Consider the following 16,928-nt stretch of genomic DNA (forward strand, 5'->3'; position numbering starts at 1 on the left):
CAAATATCCTTCAGTTTGTGTTTTCTTTATTGAGTCTATTTCCCAGATTCTGTCTGTATTGTTTTATTTATTTATTTATTTATTTATTTATTTATTTATTTTGGTTTTTTGAGACAGGGTTTCTCTGTGGTTTTGGAGCCTGTCCTGGAACTAGCTCTTGTAGACCAGGCTGCTCTCGAACTCACAGAGATCCGCCTGTCTCTGCCTTCCAAGTGCTGGGATTAAAGGCGTGCGCCACCACTGCCCAGCTATTTATTTTCTTTTACTGTTTGTTTTTTTTTTTAAAGATTTATTTATTTATTATGTATACAACATTCTGCCTCGATGTATGCCCACACGCCAGAGGAGGGTGCCAGATATCAATACAGATGGTTGTGAGCCACCATGTGGTTGCTGGGAATTGAACTCTGAACCTCTGGAAGAGCAGCCAGTGCTCTTAACCTCTGAGCCATCTCTCCAGCCCCCACTGTTTGTTTTGATGAATTTTTTTTAATTTATTTTTTGAGCTTTAATGTAAAGGTGGAACTTGAGTTCCAGACAGTTGTGAGCTGCCCTGTGAGTGCTGGGAATTGAACCTGGGTCCTCTGGAAGAGCAGCCAGTGCTTTTAACTAGCAAACCATCACTCGGGTCCCCTTGATAGATCTCGTTAAGGGAAATTTATTCACTTCTCATATTCATGAAGGTTGTCTGTAAGGCCATTGTCCTGTGCTTCAGCTACGGTGCAGTGCTCAGGGCCTGCTGTGGTAGGGTTACTAGGCTCAGTAGAGACATATTATTCTGGCTCTTACTGGGTTTTCACCCTTGTTTCTAGGCATCTGGGATTGGGAAGATTGTAATTCTAGGTGCTAATACCTGGTCTTTGCTGGGTGGGTGTTCTGTTCCTTGGTTTCTGTTGCCTTCTCTGTTTCTTGGGAGAGAGTGGTGACTTTGTGTTGCCTGCAGGGAATTCTTCAGGGACCCTGCTAGGTGTGGCCACTGGGGATTACAGGTAAAGTGTATTTCTAAATTTTGGGAGCTGACATTTAGGAATGGAATTGGGTGGGACAAGGGCCACAGCGGGTCTACTGGAGGGAGCAAGTGGGGTGTTCCACCTGGATCTGCTTATCTCCCTGGGGGTAGGAGCAGAGTGAGGGGAGGCGACAGCTGAAGGCCTGCTTTAGAATGGGGATGAGAGTAGAGGACTGGACTTGGACTTGAGAGGCAGAGGGAGAGGTGAGGCTGGGCAGTTTTAGCCTGTTTGCTTCTCTGGTCAGAGTGGGAATGCCTGCTGGATAAAGCAGGGAGGGAGATTAGGAGTGGAAGATTGTGACTGACAGGAGATGAGGGAGGGGCGGGGATGGGGTATACTGGAGGCCTTAGCCACAGTTCTGCTGCAGGACTGGGCACGAGACTGGGGGATTGGTTTTGAAATACCTGAGGGAGAGGTGAAGGCCAGCAGTGAACTTCCCTGTCTCCCTGGTCAGAGCGGCTGTGGCTCTCCTCCGTGCACTGTCACCTGAAAAGCTGGCAGAGCAATTGTTACACACGTGGAGTTTCATTGTACTTAGTTGGAAGGGAACAGGCATCTTCAAAATACATTTGTAAGAGGCGCTGGAGAGATGGCTTCTTCCAGAGGACCTGGTTTGGTTCCCAGCACCCACCCGGCAGCTCACAACTGTCTGCAACTCCAACATCTGACAGCCTCACACAGACATACATGCAGGTGAAACAGCAATGTACATAAAATAGAAATGAATAAACTATCTTAAAAACACATTTTCCAAGGGCTGGAGAGATGGCTCAGAGGTTAAGAGCACTGACTGCTCCTCCAGAGGTCCTGAGTTCAATTCCCAGCAACTACATGGTGGCTCATAGCCATCTATAATGAGATCTGGTGCTTTCTTCTGGCCTGCTGGCATACATGAAAGGAATGTTGTATACATAATAAATAAATAAATCTAAAAAAATTCAAAATAAACTATCTGAACTTCTTGTGTCTATTTATTTATTTATTATGTATACAATATTCTGTCTGTGTGTATGCCTGAAGGCCAGAAGAGGGCGCCAGACCTCTTTACAGATGGTTGTGAGCCACCAAGTGGTTGCTGAGAATTGAACTCAGGACCTTTGGAAGAGCAGGCAATGCTCTTAACCACTGAGCCATCTCTCCAGCTCCCTTCTTGTATCTTTTTTGATGTTTGTTTTTAAATCTTTTTAAAAAATGTTTGAGTATAACCTGGCGGTGGTGGTTCATGCCTTTAATCCCAGCATTCAGGAGCTGAGGCAGGTAGACTCTGTGAGTTCAAGGCCAGGCTGGTCTACAAGAGCTAGTTCCAGGACAGGCTCCAAAGCTACAGAGAAATCCTGTCTCGAAAAACAAAAACAAAAAAAAATTGAGTATATAAGTGTATGTACATGATATGTGGGGGTCGGAAGACAACTTTGTGGCGTCAGGTCTTCTTCCATGTTGATTCTGGGACTTAAACTCAAATCACCAACTGAGCCATCTTGCCTTCCCGGTGTCCCAGCTTTTAGGTTATGTTGAGGTCTAGTTTGTGTCAGGTTTGTATTAATTCTCTTTTTTTGTTTTGTTTTGTTTTTTGTTTTGTTTTTCGAGACAGGGTTTCTCTGTAGCTTTGGAGCCTGTCCTGGCACTAGCTCTTGTAGACCAGGCTGGTCTCGAACCCACAGAGATCCATCTGCCTCTGCCTCCCGAGTGCTGGGGTTAAAGGCGTGCGCCACCACCGCCTGGCTTGTATTAATTCTCTTTAACAGGTTATTCTACCTGTATGTACCTACATGGATGTTCTGCCTGCGTGTATCCAATGTGTACCACATGCATGTCTGGTTCCCATGAAGGTAAGAAAGGGGCACTGGGTCCCCTACAACTAGAGTTACAGTTGGTTGTGAGCCACTATCTAGGTTCTGGGAGTCAAACCTGGGTCCTCTGCTAGAGCATCAAGTGCTCCTAACCACTGAGCCATTTTTCCAGTCCCTCTCCCCCTTTGATACAGTGTTTCACTATGTAACCCTGGCTGTCCTGGAACTCAGTATGTATACCAGGTTGACCTAGAGCTCGGAGAGACCTGTCAGCCTCTGCCTCCTACATGCTAGGATTAAGAGTGTGTGCCTGCCTGCCTGCCTCTACTACTAACTACCCCCAATCCTTTCATTTACTTGAAAATTAAAAATATTTGACTGTGTGTGTAGTGTGTATGTGTGTGTGCGCGCGCACATTCTATGTCATGTGGTCGGGACACCTTACAGGGATCATCAGTTCTGTCATGTCATAGTAAAATAGCATTTTGACAAAGGACCACCCTAGCTGGTCTAGAATTTGCTGTGTAGACCAGGCTGGCTTAGAACTCACAGAGATCTGCCTGCCTCTGCCATCCTGGGACGAAATGATGGTCACACATTGCTTGTACCTTTCCAGGGCTCACCCAGGAGTAGTCAGTGTGGGAAGTTGTTGAGTGTCTGCCACCATGTCCTGCTCTATAGAAACCCTTAATTACGGAGTTCCTGGGCTTGGTTTGCTTTTTTAGAGTCAGGATCTTACTGTGGGACCCAGGCTAATTTTGAAGTGTCCTTTGCTTTGCTTTTTTCTTTCTTCCTTCTTTGCTTTTGCTTTTCTTTGGTCCCTTTTCTAAAACAAGGTCTTGTACGTATCCCAGATTTCCTAGTACTCACTATGCAGCCTGCTTCAGCTTCCCAGTGCTGGGGCCACAGGCATGTACCACCACCACCCCTGGTTTATGACATTATTCCTGTAGGCTGTGGACCAGTGGTGTCTGTGCTGTGTGGGTTTACCTGGAGCTGTCTCAAGGAAACCCCACATAGCATTCAGAGGACTGGATGATAAGAATCTTCCTGAGAGGGACCTTGGCGAGCCAAGGGGCCATGTGGCAGGTGAGAGACAGACATGCCATGCAGACAGAGTGTTAAGTAGGGAATTTTACTGGGATAAAGGGAATGGGGGAAGGGAAAGGAGAGAAAGGCAAAGACCTGCTAGCCTCTTCAAAAGAACAGCAGGAAAAAGAGAGTGGGAATGGGTGGAGCTTGTCTCTTAAAGGGACCTTTTGCACCTGCATACAGACTGTAGTGACATAGCAGCCCTAGCACCCTGGACTGACCAGGGTACTGTCTGAGTGCCTCCTAACACTGGAGAACCAGTGACAGTACCCTGCTGGACTCTATCCAGGGTCACTGACTTTTAGGGAATTGCTTGTCCCCATCTCCTTTCTTGGACTTTGGTGACTGTAGAGTACACTGTAAACATCAACATTGCTCCACCCAATCCTACCGAATGAGTGACGTCACCTGCTAGAAGGACAACACCCAAGAGTCACCAAGGCCTGCTTTTGTGGAAGCTCCTCATCAGCATTTTTGTATCTAAGGGTTGATTGCCAGTTGCCTAGTGAGCATCCTATGTTCCTATGGCAACATAGAGATGTTTGGCTTGTACTAGGATGAGGTGGATGACTGGATGCAAGTACATCTCCATCTGCTGTGTTGTGGAGCATGGGAACCAGGTGCTGCTAGGTCACCATGTCTCCAGGGGTCTGTTATTCAAACAGAGCAGCATGATGTGGCGGGGAGGGGGAGGGAGGGCACCCACAAGCTGCCAAGGACAGGTGAGAGCGGCGAGGTGCCTAGGAAAGACAGGACTCAGGCCTCCACTTCACCAAGCCCACACCTGAATAGACTGCAGCATCCACAGAACACTTAACAGAAGGCTGAGGGGTCATTGCTTGCAGGCTTCAGGGTACCAGTAAGGCCTGGCACAAGGAACTGTGAGAGCTGAGCTATTGGGGTGTTGGGAGTACAGTACTGCAAGAGAAGAGTCTGTCTCCATGGTGTGGAGAGCCAGAGGTCTCATAATCACAGGCACACTGCCCTTCTAAGGCTGCAGAACATGCCAGCTGCTGCTCTGACCTGGGCTACATCTCAGCACGCACAGCATGATCATACCATTGTCCTCTGGCTAGCTCAGCACTCCTTTGTAAACTAAACAGCTTACCAAGTAAACGATGGCAGTCATTTGAAACACTTTTTTAAGGGTGTCCAAATGAAACTTTGATTGGCCTGAACTTGTGGCCATCCTCTTTCTCTACTTCTCAAGTACTAGGATTATAGGCACTAAGATATTAAGAACATTTGAAAAAAGATGCTCAGAAGAGAATAAGACGCACCGAAGGTGGAGAAGTGTATGTGCTTGCCAAGGGAGATCAGGAGAAAGTAAAATGTACCTAAGCATGGTACAAGTATCTCGTAGAGTAGGCATCGACTTGTCTCAGCACCAGATACATAAACCATTTTGTGGTCCGCAAGTTGCATCTCAAAAAGAAACCCACTTCCTTTCTTTTTCCTTTTTTTTTTTTTTTTTCAACTCGGGGTTTCTCTGTGTAGCCCTGGCCATCTTGGAGCTCACTCTGTAGACCAGAGGCTGGTCTAGAATTCAGAGATCCACCTGCCTGTGCCTCCCTAGTACTGAGGTCAAAGATGTGTGCCTCTACCTCCTGATGTTCCCTCCTTTCCCCCCTTTTCTTTTGATGAGTGAGGTAAGTGTGGTGGTTCTGTGGATGCCCTGGAGGGAAACATATGAATTCTAGTGATATGATGAAACCAGTAGCCAGTAGGGTTGCACAGGGGGCTTGGTACATGTGCTTTTCCTATAAATGGGGTTTCTGGTGAGATTCTTACAAAATTACAGGTTTGTAGCTAGGAAGGGAGAAAGGCCTTAAGCAATGAAGTGTGTTCTAATTCCTGCCAGGGAAATAGGGCCTACCCCAGTCACACGGGTGTCTTAGATGAGGGCTAGGTAGGGGCAGGACAGTCACTTCCCTGGCCCTTTCTCTTGAGAACTGAGTCACTCTGATAATGACAACCTCCTCTTGTCACCTGCCGTTTGGGAGCCCATAACGTCCTTGGACCTGATGAACAATGAGCAAAGAACAGCCAAAAATCCCTTTCTCAGCCAGGCAGTGGCCTTTAGTCCCAGCACTCAGGAGGCAGAAGGGAGGGGGGGGATCTTTCTGAGTTCAAGGTCAGCCTGGTCTACATAGTGAGTTCCAGGACAGCCCTAGGATTAAAGGTGTGAGCCAGAATGCCCCACTGAAGAGAGATTTTTTTTTAAATTCTAGATAACCTCAGAATTTTTTAAATGTCATTTTTAATGCTTTATTTATTATATATATTGTGTTCTGGGCACCAAATCTCATTATAGATGGGTATGAGCCATCATGTGGTTGCTGGGAATTGAACTCAGTACCTCTAGAAGAGCAGTCAGTTCTCTTAACCTCTGAGCCATCTCTCCAGCCCGAAGAGAGATTTCTTTTGGCTCGTTTTGGAGTGTTAGGTCCATAGATGCTTGTCTTCAAGGTGGTGGCGGCTTCTGTGTTAGTGAAAGTTCTTCACCTTCCTGGCTGACAGGAAGCAGGCAGGCACCATACAAACCTCAGGACCAGACCCATAAGAGGCTTCCTCCAGACCTGCAGAGCCTCCCTGTGGTCACACCATCAGCCCCACAGCAGGTGACCTGGACACCGTCACAGACCTTTATTTTAAACTATGCTTCACTAATGATCCGGACATCTCTGCGGTCAAGCTGATAGTCAAGGCATCAGTCCAAATCTTATATCTATTTAACCAGCAGTGTGCTGATACACGTGATCACAGATAAACTATTTCCCTTGTACTTGGAGCCTTTCAGGAAAGTAAAGTCTGAAATTCCAGTTTGCGCACGCACGCACACACACACACACACACACACACACACACTGAATATATATATTCAGTGCCAGGGCTTAACCCTAAGCCTTAACTCATGCTAGGCAAGGGCTCTATCACTAAGATCTACCCTCAGTCCTTATAAGTCCTTTTTATGGCTTTTAAATATATGTATTGTTACTTTTTCTTTTTGGAGACAAGGTTTCTGAGTAGCTATGGAACCTGTCCTGAAACTCGCTCTGTAGACCAGGCTGGTCTCGAACTCACAGATCTGCCTGCCTCTGCCTCCTGAATGCTTGGGATTAAAGGCATGTGCCACCACCACCTGCCTACATTTTTATCTTTTGTATTGGTCCATGTACACGCATACACACGTGCCTGTCTTCCATGATGCATGTGGCAGTCAGGGAACTTGGAAAGTCAGTTCTCTCCTTCCACTATGGTTCCAGGGTTGAACATGGGTCATCGGGATTGATGGTGGGAGTCCTTACCACTAAGTCCTCTGACTGGTTCTGCTTTATCCTTTGGAGACGGGCTGGCAATGCAGCACTGACTGGCCTAGAATTCACGATGTAGTTGGGTGAGTTCTAAAGGCAGTGGTACAGGCCTTTCATCCCAGCACTTGGGAGGCAGAAGTAGAGGCAGAGGGATCTCTAAGTTTGGGGCCAGCCTGGTCTACAGAACAAGTTCCAGGACAGCCAGGCTACACAGAGAAACCTTGTCTCAAAAGAAGAAGAAAAAAAAGAATTGACTACATATTACAGCTGACCTGCTCCTCCTGTCTCTGCCCTGGGTGATGAACTGCTGCAGGTGTCACACACGCGCACGCGCACACACACACACACACACACACACCGCTGTGAACACTTGACCTTTGGATGAACAAGTTCCCTGAAGAGAGGAGATGGGTGTGAAAGCTCCCAGAGCTAAAGCTCTGCTCCGCCAATGGCTGTGCATCCCTCCAAGAATGGAGCCTCGAGACTGTGGGAAACAAGACATCCACACCCATCTATGTCCCATCTGCCTTCTTTCGTTACAGTGATAAGACAGTTTTAGTTTGAAGTGTCAATATTTACAAATGCCAGAAACTATCTTTTTTTATAAGGACTGAAACTAACATGTAATACTTTAGGTGTCGATTTAATGTGTAGCAGTCTATGAATGAACAGAGCATATTGAGACCTAGATTCAGGAAGAGCAGGAGACCAGTCACAGGGTCTCTTGGGAGGATCGGGCCACTGAGCCTCTCAGGACATGCTGCGCTTTGGAGTAGGCAGCAGCGTTCAGAGCCAGCTGTGTGGTCCCTCTGCCTGTCTTCCATCTGTAGGATGAGGAACCTTAATGTCTAGTCCAGGCAGCTGAGCTCCTAGATTCTGTGACCATGTTTGCCGTTAGTGACGGAGCAAGTCCACGGCCCAGGGGGCGATTCTGTCACAGGCTATCCAGTTTGCTCATCAGGAAACAAAGCATGGCTCTTCTCATCTTTTTTAAGTTAAATTTTATTTAAGATTAATCTATTCTTGGTTATGAGTGTAGATGCCTGAGACAGTCAGCAGGTAGCACTAGATTCCCCTAGAGCTGGAGTTCTGAGCTGCCTGGCAGGTGAGCTGGAAACTAAACTCAGGTCCTATTGCTCTTAACCACTGAATCATCTCTCCAGCCATCAACTTATTCTGAAACGGGGTCTCTCATTATCTCAGACTGGCCTCAAGCTTACCATATAGTTGAAGATGACTCTGAACTCCCTATCTGAAAGTCTCCATCTCCTCAGCACTCAGATTTCAATAATGGGCCACCATGCCTGATTCCTATGTTGCTAGGCATAGGACCCAGGGCTTCTGTACATGCCAGGAAAGCCCTCTACCCACTGAGATAAGCCTCCAGTTCTTCCCTTCCCACTGTAAGGGCCTACTAAAGTGTCACAGTCCATGCTGACTACTGAAACCGAATGCCGGAGACCATGGTTTAAAGACAACAGAAACTGGAGCAGATGGCCGTGGTGATACATGAGTATAGATGTAGACGCACTTACTCAGGATGCTGAGGCACAAGTAAGACAGGAGGATGGGATGAGGAAGGGAGGAAAATAATGAGAGACAGGCATGTCAAGAGACCATGCCGCAGGTCTCTGAAGGCAGCTGTTCTCAGGCAGAGAGCCATGCAACGGGTGAGAGACCATGATGGATAGGCACACCATGCAGAGTGAATTTGGATATTTATTTAGTGGGTTATGAAGAGAAAGGGGGAAGGGGAAAAGGGAAAAGAGCAGAGAGGAAGAGAGAGAGAGAGGAGGGGAAGGGGAAAAGGGGGAGAGGCAAAAGCTGCCTCTTTGACAGAGAGACACAGAAAAGAAAGACTCAGACTGGAAGTGGAAGATCCACCTGCCTCAGCGGTGGAGGGGCTGGGGTGGTGGTGGTGGTGGTGGTTTGTCTCTTAAAGGGACAGGACAGACTGTTACAGTTACCCTGGTAATAAACACAGGCCCCAAGCCTCACACAGATCCTAGGACTCTGTCTCCATTAGGGCCTCTCTGTGACGGTCTGGCCCTGATAGGGGTAATGACTATTGGTGTTAGGGCTGCTACATAGAAGCCAAGGTCCTGGAGCTTACAGGTGAGTAAACTGTCCCTAAGATGCAGGAAATTCTGTCAGTGCTAGGGCAGGATGGCCCAACCCACAGCTGAATGGACCAGAGTCCATCTTAACCTCTACAGCATCAAGACCATAGCCAAATGTCTTTGGGAAAAGTATGGAGCCTTGATACAAGGGCTTGGCACTGTCTGGAGGAACTGCAGGAAGGGAGAGACAAGTGGGTGGCCTAGGTTAAACAGTAACACCATGATGAACTGGGGAGCCTGAAGAAGAAGGTGCTCAAGACCTAGTAGGTTCCAAGCCATTACCTTGGCCCAATTCAGGACCCGTGGGTCTGTAGTAGTGCCTCCAGTGCCCTCCCCACGTCTACTGGCCCTTCAGCTTTTTCTCTGAAGGGTCTCAAGCCTTTGCCAACATTACTATTGTATTAGTTACTTTTGCTTCATTTTTTAGATCTTCATATATTCTAGATGGATTCTCTGGGCATTGGAGATATGTACATTATGTAAATAGAAATGGTTACTGGGTGATGGTGGCGCACACCTTTAATCCCAGCATTTGGGAGGCTGAGGCAGGGGGAGCCCTGTAGCTCAAGGACAGCCAGGACTACACAGAGGAACCTGCTCAAAAATAAAACAACAACAACAAAAAGGATTTTGAGCATCACATCTCCATAATACAGTGCAAACATTTTCCACTCTGTGGCTTTGCTACTCTGGGTTTCCTTTTTTTTTTTTTTTTTTTTTTTGAGACAGAGTTCTGTTATGCAGCCCTGGCTGTCCTGGAACTCATTTTATAGACAGACTGGCAGAACTCACAGAGTGCTGAGTTTAAAGGCATGCACTTTAAAGCCAGCTACAAGAAACATTTTTTTTTTCTTCCCTGAGACAGGGTTTCTCTGTGTAGTCCTTGCTGTTCTGGAACTCTCTCTGTAGACCAGGCTGGCCTCGAACTCACAGAGATCTGCCTGCCTCTGCCTCCCAAGTGCTGGGATTAAAGGCGTGCACCACCCTTCCTACAAGCAACATTTTTATGCTGAGAATCTTAGCATAGGAGAGTTGGAGGGGGCCAAAATGTTGCAGAATTCTTAATAAAAACTCAGAGTCATATTACAGGGTGGAAGCTGGGAGATCAGAGAAGCAGTGCAGGCAGCCACTAGAGAGACCTTTTACCTCTATCAAATCCTCAGACTGAAAGGGCGAGCCTGTCTCTATGAATCTTCAGACTGCATGCTGTCTCCTTCTGTTTTATATTCCTCTCTCTGCCCAGCCATATTGCTCCTGTCTCCACCTCCTTAGTGCAGGATTAAAGTGATGTGACTCATAAGTACTGGGATTAAAGATGTGAGCCTCTACCACCTGGCTGTTTCTCTTTGAGACTGGATCATTCTAAGTGTAGCCCAGGAGGCCTCAACTCACAGAAATCTGTCTGCCTCTGCCTCCCCAAGTGCTGGAATTAAAGGTGTGTGCCGCCGCCACCACCAGGCCTCTATGGCTAACGAGTGGCTTAGTTCTGCATTCTGACCATCAGGCAAGCTTTATTTGGTAGATTGCAAATACAATCTTCCTCCATTCTTGTGTGGCCCTGAGCACAGGAGGACTCTGTGGGCACACATGTTAGGGACAGGCTGTGCACCATCTGTAAGAGTGCAGGGCTGAGGCCGGGCAGTGGTGGCACACGCCTTTAATCCCAGCACTCGGGAGGCAGAGGCAGGCGGATCTCTGTGAGTTCGAGACCAGCCTGGTCTACAGAGCTAGTTCCAGGACAGGCTCCAAAGCCACAGAGAAACCCTGTCTCGAAAAACCAAAAAGAAAAAAGAAAAAAAAAAAGAGTGCAGGGCTGGGTTATCTCCATGTCGATCAGACTCTGGGACTGTGTTCCACAGCCCTAAGCTTAACCAATCTCTGTATCTTTCTAAATTACTCAAGCTGTGGTGTTCAGTTACAGCAACAGAAATGGACCATGGCGCCTGGTGGTGGCGGCACACGCCTTTAATCCCAGCACTTGGGAGGCAGAGGCAGGCGGATCTCTGTGAGTTCGAGGCCAGCCTGGTCTATAAGAGCTAGTTCCAGGACAGGCTCCAAAGATACAGAGAAACCCTGTCTACAAACAAACAAACAAACAAACAAACAAAATGGACTAAGGCACAATTCCTGTTTCTCTCCTAGAAGTAGGAGTTTTCATAGATTGCTAAAGGCTCTAAGGACTGCAGTTAATAAACTTCAGAGCTATTTGACTTGATACATATATTTTGTATTTATTTATTTATTTATTTATTTATTTATTTATTTATTTATTTATTTTGTATACAATGTTCTGTCTGTGTGTATGCCTGCAGGCCAGCAGAGGGCACCAGACCCCATTACAGATGGTTGTGAGCCACCATGTGGATGCTGGGAATTGAACTCAGGACCTTTGGAAGAGCAGGCAGTGCTCTTAACCTCTGAGCCATCTCTCCAGTCCCCATATTATATATTTTGAAACAAAGTCTCACTATGTAATTCTGGCTGGCTTTGAAGTTACTATGTATTCCAGACTGGCCTCAAACATATAGATTCACCTGCCTCTGCCTTCTAAGTGATGGGATTAAAGGCATGAGCCACGTGCCTAGCTGCTTTGGAGATGGTCTAGCCAACCCCTGCCTTAGTCCCAGTGCTAGGATTACAAATATGTGTCACCACACCACCTTGAAAGAACAAGGAGCCCCTGCAGTTGAATCCATCAGGCCCTATGGCATTGGAACATGTTTTGTGCAATTTTTCAGACTCTCTTTTCTCTTTCCTGGGGGTTGTTGATCAAAACTGGGAGTGCACAGTGTGCTAAGCTGTGGACTGGCCTGCTTCACTATCTCAGCCTGTGCCTGAGCCTACAGCTGCATATGGCATCCGCAGGCCCAGCACAAGAGTGGGAATTTGTCGGGGACCAGCCTTGACAAAAACACCTCCTGCTGGGGTAGAGGCGTGGGGATTTATAAATATAGCAAAGAATATGAAGACACAAATGAAAATAATAAAACAGAGAAACATAGAATAGTATCAGGAGAGAATTCCAGTGTGTACTGAAATTCGCCTGTGTTTAATTTCCAATTTCTTAAAATATCCCTGACCCCAAAAGGTAGAAGTAAGACAAAAAAACTACATTAATATGGTACAAGTAAATGAACAGACCAGTTGAAGGTCGCAGACTACTACTTCCTAAGGTAACAAAACATTCTGTAGGCAAACCACTCCTTTGGTGGAATCCAAAGTTCTCTCTCTCTCTTTTAAGATTTATTTATTTTCTGTATATGAGTTTTCTTTTTTAATTTTTTTAAATATTTATTTATTTATTAGGTATACATTATTCTGTTTGCTTGTATGCCTGCAGGCCAGAAGAGGGCACCAGATCTCATTACAGATGGTTGTGAGCCACCATGTGGTTGCTGGGACTTGAACTCAGGACCTTTAGAAGAGCAGGCAATGCTCTTAACCACTGAGCCATCTCTCCACCCCTGTATATGAGTTTTCTATTTGTGTGCACGCCTTTATCCCAGGAGAGGGCATCAAATCCCACTAGAGATGGTTGTGAGCCACCATGTGGTTACTGGGAATTGAACTCAGGACCTCTGGAAGAGCAAGCAGTCAGTGCTTTCCGTCTTTCCAGCTCCCAAAGTTATCTCCTTAAGGGAACTGGAATTTAGCTGTGTCTTCAGACTTTTGTTTGGGGTAGAAATGTGTCTACTTCTCTATTCCTGAAATACAAGGTCTGGTTATTAGTCCCACCTGTTGACAATAACCTTGAGCGAGCAGAAGTCTCTGGCCTAAATCTAGGTGTGATCTTTATTTCAGGTAGAAACATAATAACCTTGACTAGGGGTAAGTTCCTACTCTCTGACCTTTGGTCAACAGAGAAATAGGCTCAGATTTTCAGGTCTCCACAGGAATTACACGGGCCAGGCACGGAAGGTGAGAGGCCTCCAGTATTCTGTGCCAAGACAGATTGGGAACTTGAGAAAGTTCTACGCGTGAGTGGAGACGACACTATTGTAAATTGAGTCCTCGCTCGCAAGCCAGCCAGAAGGAAGTGTGGAGGGGGCAGGGCATTCCCTGGTCGGGTGGAGGAACAGGTGGCTTGGGGCTAAAATCGTCAGAGGGAGAGATGGTGGCCCTGGCTTGAGTTGTGTCTCCAGATCTTGGTTTGGTGCGTCAGGGAAGGAGAGGGTGGTTGTACTCTGGAAAGGAGCACCCTGTACCCTAGTGCTGGGTGGCTGGATGTGTGTCCTGGGCACTCGCAGTGGAAGGTGAGACAAGACGCAATGGCATCCTTCCACCAGCAGAGAGCAGTGTTGGGTCTCAGGAGAGACACAATCCCGCATTCCTGAGATTATCCTGCCTGGAAACAAAGTTTCCCAGCCTCCATCCTACCGAGCCCGCAGCTTTCCCTACAGACTCTAGGGTTGTGCAGTCAAGGCGGAGCTGTGGGCCTCCGAGGGAGACGTGGCTGCTGGAAGGCCCTGCTCCACACCAGCCTTGCCTGCTACCACCATCTTGCTGTTCTTAGGACAGTGGCTATTTACAAAGCCAGCTCTCTGGGCTACTTTAACTTTGCTTGTTTGGGACCTTTCCCTCCCTCCCTCCCTTCTTCCCTCTTTTTCCTTAGAGGCAGGGCCTCCTACATTGCCTCGTTTCCACCCCCCTCCACCGCCCCTCCCCACACCTGGATACTTAGGAACTCTTACAAAGGAAGCCAGGCTGGCTTGCTGGCCGAGGGCCAGCCACGCTGCTGCACTTAGCTGCATTGACTGGATCCCAGCCACAGACACATTGGGCTCCATTTCTCACTCCACTTCAGAGGGAGTGACCATGGTGTCCATCCTCTTGTAATGAGCAGCCATGCCCATGCTTCCCAGGCTTCCTGGCGCTCAGAAACACAATCCACATTTTTATTTATTTTTTTGTGAGACAGGTCTCCTGTATACCAGGCTGGCCTTGAACCCTGTTTCCCCCTCCTGAGTTCTGGGATTCTATGTATTGTGTAATCATCTTTTTTTTTTTTTTAGTTTTTTTCTTTTTAAAGATTTATCTTTATTTTTGTGTGCATTGGTCTTTTACCTGCATATATGTCTGTGTATGGGTGCCAGATCCCTTGGATCTGAAGTTACAGACAGTTGTAAGCTGCTTTGCGTGTGCTGAGAATTGAATCCCAGTCCTCTGAAAGAGCAGACAGTGCTCTTAACCAGAGCCATCTCTCCAGCCCCTCATGTCTAGTTTTTGTGGTGCTGGGATCGAACCCAGAGTTTGTTTGTTTGTTTGTTTGTTTGTTTCTTTCTTTCTTTCTTTCTTTCTTTCTTTCTTTCTCTCCTCCTCCTCCTCCTCCTCCTCCTCCTCCTCCTCCTCCTCCTCCTCCTTCTTCTTCTTCTTCTTCTTCTTCTGTTTCTGGCGGTGGGGAGGGTTTTGAGGCAGGGTTTGTGTAACTGGAACTCACTTTGTACACCAGGCTGGCCTCGTGCTCAAGAGATCCACCTGCTCTGCCTTGAGTGCTGGGATTAAAGGTGTGCGCCATCGGGGTTCTTCGTGACTGGCAGGCACTATCAACTGACCTGCTGCATGCCCCCCAAACAGATATCATGACTCTTGGGGGGCTCAAGGGCTTGTGCTCCACTGCTGAGCTTGAGTCCCCAGCTCCCATCTACCAGCCCTTCCTTGCCCCCCATCAATTCTGTGTTGCTGGGGCTGGTCCTGAGCAAATCTCTCCTGAGTTCAGGAAATCCTGTCTCCATCCCCAAAGTAGTGGCAAGCAGGGCCAGGTATGAGTACCCGTTTATGTTCATCTCCTGGAGGGAGACCCACCATTTCTTGTATCCTAGACAGGATTTAAGCTCTTCATCGTCCTGCTTCAGCCTTCTGAGTAGCTGGGGTGGCGGTCTGCAGTACCTCCTAGTTTCTTCTCTTCCTTTCGACGTGTATTGGAAGGAGAATGGACTTTGAAGACGCTGCAAATGCGCAAGGTGATTTTAGGAGCTGCCGCCTCCACAGAAAAGGCTTCAGGGACAGTTGGACAGGACCAGGAGCACTTGTCAGCAACAAGTGGGTTAAGGACAGATGTGCTCATTCCGCCGGTCTCAGAGCAAAGCTCCGGGGCTCTGAGCCTTGGAACGGGGGGAGATCCGAGTAGATCTGCTTCCTGACAGCTGACAAAATTAATCTTGAACTCGCTGGGCTTCCTTGGTGCTTTATTAAGATTATCTAGGTTGTCGAGCCGCGCCGGGAGGTGGCGGTGTGGTTGCGCGCACGGGCCTGGCCGCGTCCAAGTTCAAGCTCTGGGTGGGGAGCCAGCTTCCCGTCGCCCTTTCGTTAATAACTTAAAGAGCCAGGCCGAGGTACAGGGGCGGGGGCGCGGCGGGACGCGGCCCGGGCTCTGCCTCTCGGCGCGGGAGGACCCCGACTCGGGTCTCAGTGCTGGGCTGGCCGTGCCCGGAAGCCAGAACTCGCCGCGTTCGGCCGCAGGGAAGGTCTCGGCCCGTGTGCCCTGGGTCGCCTCTAGGGTCCCACACTCCGGGCAACCACGCCGGGGGTGGGGGGCGCCACCGTTCTCAAAACCCCCAGCCCATTTCAGCTGCCCGGCGTGCGCGCGCCGCCTCCAGCCTCCTCCCCTGCCTCCTCCTTCCCCGGCCACTTTCTCCCCCCCCCCCCCCCTTCTCCCGGCCGTCCCCTCCCTCCTTCCCGCCCTCTCCCTCCTCCCCGCCGTCCCCTCCCTCGTCGTCCCTCTCGCCCCTCCTCCTCCCCTCCCTCCTCCTGCTCCCCTCCCCCTCCGCTCCCGCCACCTCCGCCCGCCGCCCCGGCCGCGTCGGGTAAACCTGTTCGGCAAGGCGGCCGCGCCGGGGCGGATCGAGCGGCCGGCGGCTCCTCGCGGCTCGCGGCGTCGGGGCCCGTGGAGCGCGCGGCCGGCCCTCGGCCGCGGCCCTCGGCGGCGCCACCATGTACTCGGGAGCCGGCCCCGGTGAGTCCGCGCGGCGCCCGGCGCTCGTGCCGCGGCCGTTGGCGGGGGGCGGGCGGGGCGGGCGGGGGCGACGGGGCGTGTGGGGCCGCGGGGTGGCCTCGGGGTGGCCGGGCAGGGCCTCGGGGCGGGGAGGCCCAGCTCACCCGAGCGGCGGGGCCGGGACGAGTGTGGGGGCCCAGGCTCGGCCTGCAGCGGGTGGCCGTCCTCCCGCAGCGCTCCTCCCGCCGGCCCCGAGCGTAGAGCTGCGGGGCCCAGTGCTTCGGCCCAGGGGCTGGGAGCTGGACGGGTCGGGAACCGAACCCCGGGGCCCCAGAGCCGCGTTCGGCCGCTCGGGCGCAGTTCCACGCCGGGCAGCCGCCCTCCCCATTCAAGTGTTAATCCCCCTGCGATTTCCTAGCTGAGCGGGTGGCCGCCGTGGCACCCCTTCCCACCAGCGTGCCCTTTTCTCTGGAAAAGTTCCAGAAAACTTAAAAACACCAACGGGGTTCCCCACCCCGCTTCCCCAGCGGAGTGGAGGGCCGTTTACTCGCGGGGCTGAGCAAACAGTCAAGTGTTGGGAGGCTTTTTCGCCTTCTCCCGCCAGGCACGTGGCTCCATTTCCCGGCTGCCCCGCCGCTTGCTCGGGCTCAGCCGGCCCCCTTTTGTCCGCC

General features: G+C 49.7%; 1 protein-coding gene across 1 annotated transcript in view; it reads left to right on the forward strand.

Annotated features, from left to right (window-relative positions):
* Positions 1-16,081: 16,081 nt before the first annotated feature.
* Ago2 (argonaute RISC catalytic component 2) overlaps positions 16,082-16,928 on the forward strand; it is an 83,558-nt gene continuing 82,711 nt past the window's right edge. The window contains exon 1 of the mRNA XM_050145011.1: positions 16,082-16,278. Within this exon, the coding sequence (XP_050000968.1) occupies positions 16,257-16,278 (22 nt within the window). The 5' untranslated portion in view covers positions 16,082-16,256. The remainder of the gene's footprint in view (positions 16,279-16,928) is intronic.

The sequence above is a fragment of the Alexandromys fortis genome, unplaced genomic scaffold (assembly GCF_014885135.2).
Source record: "Alexandromys fortis isolate MF-2015 unplaced genomic scaffold, M_Fortis_MF-2015_v1.1 scaffold_2_1_26212458, whole genome shotgun sequence".
In the NCBI taxonomy this organism is placed as follows: domain Eukaryota; kingdom Metazoa; phylum Chordata; class Mammalia; order Rodentia; family Cricetidae; genus Alexandromys; species Alexandromys fortis.